At 54.2% G+C, this 3,871-nt stretch overlaps 1 protein-coding gene across 1 annotated transcript; it reads right to left on the bottom strand.

The window, feature by feature from the left end:
* Nucleotides 1-628: 628 nt before the first annotated feature.
* Nucleotides 629-3,029, bottom strand: B3gnt6 (UDP-GlcNAc:betaGal beta-1,3-N-acetylglucosaminyltransferase 6). The gene has a single exon (XM_059253114.1). It carries the CDS (start codon nt 3,027-3,029, stop codon nt 1,851-1,853), a length of 1,179 nt encoding a protein of 392 aa, XP_059109097.1. The 3' UTR covers nt 629-1,850.
* Between the last annotated feature and the right edge of the window lie 842 nt (nt 3,030-3,871).

Raw genomic sequence — 3,871 nt, 5'->3', positions numbered from 1 at the left:
GCAGGCGCGCCCCCTGGCGGCGCACGGGCCTGGAGGAGGCACCCGGCATGCCTGATCCTCCAGGTGACTTGAGTGGTACCAGGACTCCCTGGACCCAGTGGCCTTTCCTGTTCTTGGACACCAGAGCAACCCAGCTTCAGAGATGAGTGCCCAGGCCCCAGAGTCACACAGCGGATCCAAATCTACGGCTTTCCCACCTTTCTAAGCTACGAAAGGCCAGAATCTTTTTTAAAAATAATTAAAAAAAATTATTCCATGTGCATTGGTATTTTGCCTGCACGTATGTCTGTGTGAGAGTGTCAGATCTTGGGGTTACAGATAGTTGTTAGCTGCCACGTGGGTGCTGGGAATTGAACCTGGGTCCTCTGGAAGAGCAGTCAGTGCTCTTAACTGCTGAGCCATTTCTCCAAGCCCAAAATTGCCAGAATCTTAATATCCTTACCACCGCCACCCCCCCACCCCACCCCCCCAATGGAGACAACTTTTTTCCAGGGAACTGAGAACAAGGCTCCGAAGCAGGGGATTTCGGATTAATGATGCCCAATCGTCCACTGCGAGAGCTGGCATCAGGACTGTTTGTTGAGAAGAAAGCACATTCGTCACGCATACATTTCCTTCGTTCATTATTATTCTCACACACTCTGACTGGCATTATGGTAGACAGAACCAATGGTCCTCCAAGGATGTCCACACCCTAATCTCTGAAACCTGTGACTAAATTAGGTTACAGTGAATGACAAGATGAACTATGATATTGTGAGTAAGCTGACTTTACAACATGAAGGTATTACCGTGATGTGGAGACAAACCTGTAATCCACCCTTTGGGAGGCGAAGGCAAGCAGCTCTGGAATTCAAGACCATGCTTCACTGCATAGCAAGTTTCAGGGCAGCCTGGGCTACATGAGACTTTGTCTTAACAAACAAACAGATGGCAAGCTAAGCCAGGAGAACCCGGGTTTTAGCTCCAGGGAAGGAGAAGAGTGGATGGAGGAGAAAGAAGAGTTAGGGAGAAATTTGGCTGTAGAGAAATGTAGCATCGCTGGTTTGGAAGCTGGGGAATAAACTGGGTGTGTGTTCTCCCCTAGGCTACCCAGGAAGGAAGACAGTTTCACCAACACATGACTTTAGCCTAAGGAGACCGTGTTGTCAGAGAACTACAGGGTAAGTGGGCTTGTCCCTAGGCTTCGAAAGTTGCTGAGAATTCGCTAATTTGTTACAGCAGCAACAGGAAACTAATACAATGTTCTCACAGATATACTCCACACCACTGGGGCAGATGGCCACCGTCCACTCAGCCGTGCATCTCCTAAAGCACTGGGGAAGCAAGGCCTTAGCTACTAGGAGTTCAGTCAGGGCTGCAGAAAGGTGGCTGCCATGGTGCCTCCCGCGGCTGCCCTAAATGAGCTTCACTTGCACTTTGACCTCAGGAGAGTGCTGGAGCTTGGTGGAAGCAAGACTGCCAGACGCCCCTTAGTTCCGAGTGTAAACTGGCTTCTGGGAGCTCCACTCCTTGGTAGAGGAAACGGTAGAAATGACGATTCATAATTGCCCTGCACTTAACAGCTGACATTGACCTTGGTAGCCATGCTTCTCTTGCTGCCCACCATGAACGGAGGATGGAAGACAGGTGCCCTGGAAGGCTGGTGTGTGAGGATAAACAGATATTCCCAGACCAGAGGTCTTGGAATCGGCTTCAAATAAGAAAAACAATCCTATATGTCTGAAGACACCCCTGACCAAGAACCCCTGAAGTTGAGGCCAGGAACATGTACAGGTATATAATGCTTTCCAGATCTGCCCTCAAGGTGGCGTGAGTGTGCATCGGGGTTCAGATCGGAAGACACACTCTCAGCTCCCAAGCTTTCTGGCCTTGGGAGACCTTTCATCGTGTCTGCGGCTACAGTGCAGCTCCGGGTTGTGCAGCGCCTTCCACATGAGCAGCATCTCATAGGGCGCGAAGCGGTGCACCAGCAGCAGCTTGCGGTACACGCAGGGGTCGAAGGATGAGCGCTGCGCACCGGGCATCCGCACGCCGAAGGGCCGGATGCCCTCATGGCCGCTGGGCGCCAGGCCGGCCTGCTGCAGACACATGCCCATGTAGGCGTCGTCAATGGGGAAAGGCGGGACATAGCGCGCCGCGCTGCGCAGGTCGCGGGCTGTGCGGCTGGACAGAAGGAAGCCGCCGCCGCTGCAGTACACTGGGTAGGCCTTGCCCGGGAAGAGCTGAGGGGGCACGAAATACTTGCTCCAGCTGTCGCGGATGGGCACAGAACCGTGCATGAGTTGCCCGGCAAAGAGGTGGCGTTCAGGCGACTGTGTCTCGAGGAAGTGCAGCACGTTGGCCGTGTGCACGAAGACGTCGTCGTCGCAGCTGAGCAGGAAGCTGGCGCCGGGGCAGCGCTCTGCTGTCCAATCCAGCAGGTGCAGGTGCTTAAGCGAGAGATTGAGGAAGGTGTCCTTGAAATCCCACTGCAGCACGTCACCGTGCTCCTGCGCCTCCAGGTCCAGCAGATTCGCCAGCTGAGGCTCCCGCTCCGCCTCTTCGGGCGGGGAGGTCCCCAGCAGGAAGAGGCGACGCACCTGCCGCCCGCTGTAGCTGCGCTCCTGGCCCCACGTGCGCCGGATCAGTTCGCGCCGCTCGTAGTGCGCGGGCGACGACTTCACGGCCAGCAGCAGGAAGACGCCGCGGCTGCCCTCGCACTTGTGGGGCGCGTCCCAGAGCTGGGGGAAGCGGCGGCAGTGGCGGTAGCGTAGGAAGTCTTGGATCCGATCCGGCAGCTGCTGGAAGCCGGCGGTGAGGTTCACAGAGGCGTTGGCCACGCACCGAGGCACCGGGAGGTGTGGTAAATGCTGCACCGCAGCTGCGGAGGACCAGGGGGCAGCGGTGGGAACCTCAGCTTTCTCCTGCGTGGACTCCTGAAGGAGCCACTGGTGCAGCACCACGAAAGTCACACCTACTAGTAGGAAAGCCAGTGTCTTGGGATTCTTGGACCTGGGATTCTTGGACCTGCAGCAGGGCAAAGCCATCTGGGGTGGGAGGAGCAAGTCACAGATGAGCCAGGAATTTTTGATGCCTCTCTATCTCCATCAGGTCTCTCCTAGAATCCGGCTCAGTCCCTTCTCAACTCTGCTAAGAGGTTAAATGAAGCTGAGACCTGCATGGTGCATGCCTTTAGTCTATCAGCACACAAGAGTTGGAAGAGCAGAGGATCCAGAGTTCAGGGTCATCCTCAGCTACATAATGAGTTCAAGGCCAAACTGGGTTACATGAGACCTTGTTTAAAACAAAAACAAACAAACAAAAACAACCAACTAACCAACCAAACCAACAACCAAACAAACAAAAAACCAAAACAAAAAGGCCTGGTGCAGTTGGAGTAGTGTTGTGTAGCATGAAGGAGGCCCTGGTTTGGGTACCCAGCATTACATAATCTAGGTACTGGTTCAAACCTGTAATCCTGGCATTCAGAGAGGCTGAGACAGGAGAATCACTGAACCAAAACAGAACAAGGAGTTCCTGAAGACAGTGAGCGTTGTAGGTCCCCCAGTTCACCTTCACAGCTGTGTTTATCATGCTGGTGCATACCCTCCTAGATGTCACCCAGGATGGCAGACACGTGTTCGAAGTCAGTCTCCATCAGGCTGTGCGTTGCCATCCAGCCCTTCCTCTGTCAGTGGTACCACCTTTCACCCATGTGCTCAACCAGAAGCCCCACATCTCTTCCCTGCCTTCCTCAGGGTGTGTCCGTCCCCACACTCTGCTGATTCTGCATCCTACATTTCTCTTATCCTCTCCTCGCTCCAGTTGGATCCAGCGCTGGCTGGGAGAATAATATAATGGAGCAGATTCTGCTTTGCTTGGGTTTAGA

This window comes from Peromyscus eremicus, chromosome 1, assembly GCF_949786415.1.
Source record: "Peromyscus eremicus chromosome 1, PerEre_H2_v1, whole genome shotgun sequence".
NCBI lineage: Eukaryota > Metazoa > Chordata > Mammalia > Rodentia > Cricetidae > Peromyscus > Peromyscus eremicus.
Note: the sequence above shows the minus strand (reverse complement) of the source record. Positions and strands in the feature narration are given on the sequence as shown.

Coding starts and splice junctions, on each gene's coding strand:
- B3gnt6 (XM_059253114.1), bottom strand. CDS start 3,029: ATGGCTTTGCCCTGCTGCAGGTCCAAGAATCCCAGGTCCAAGAATCCC.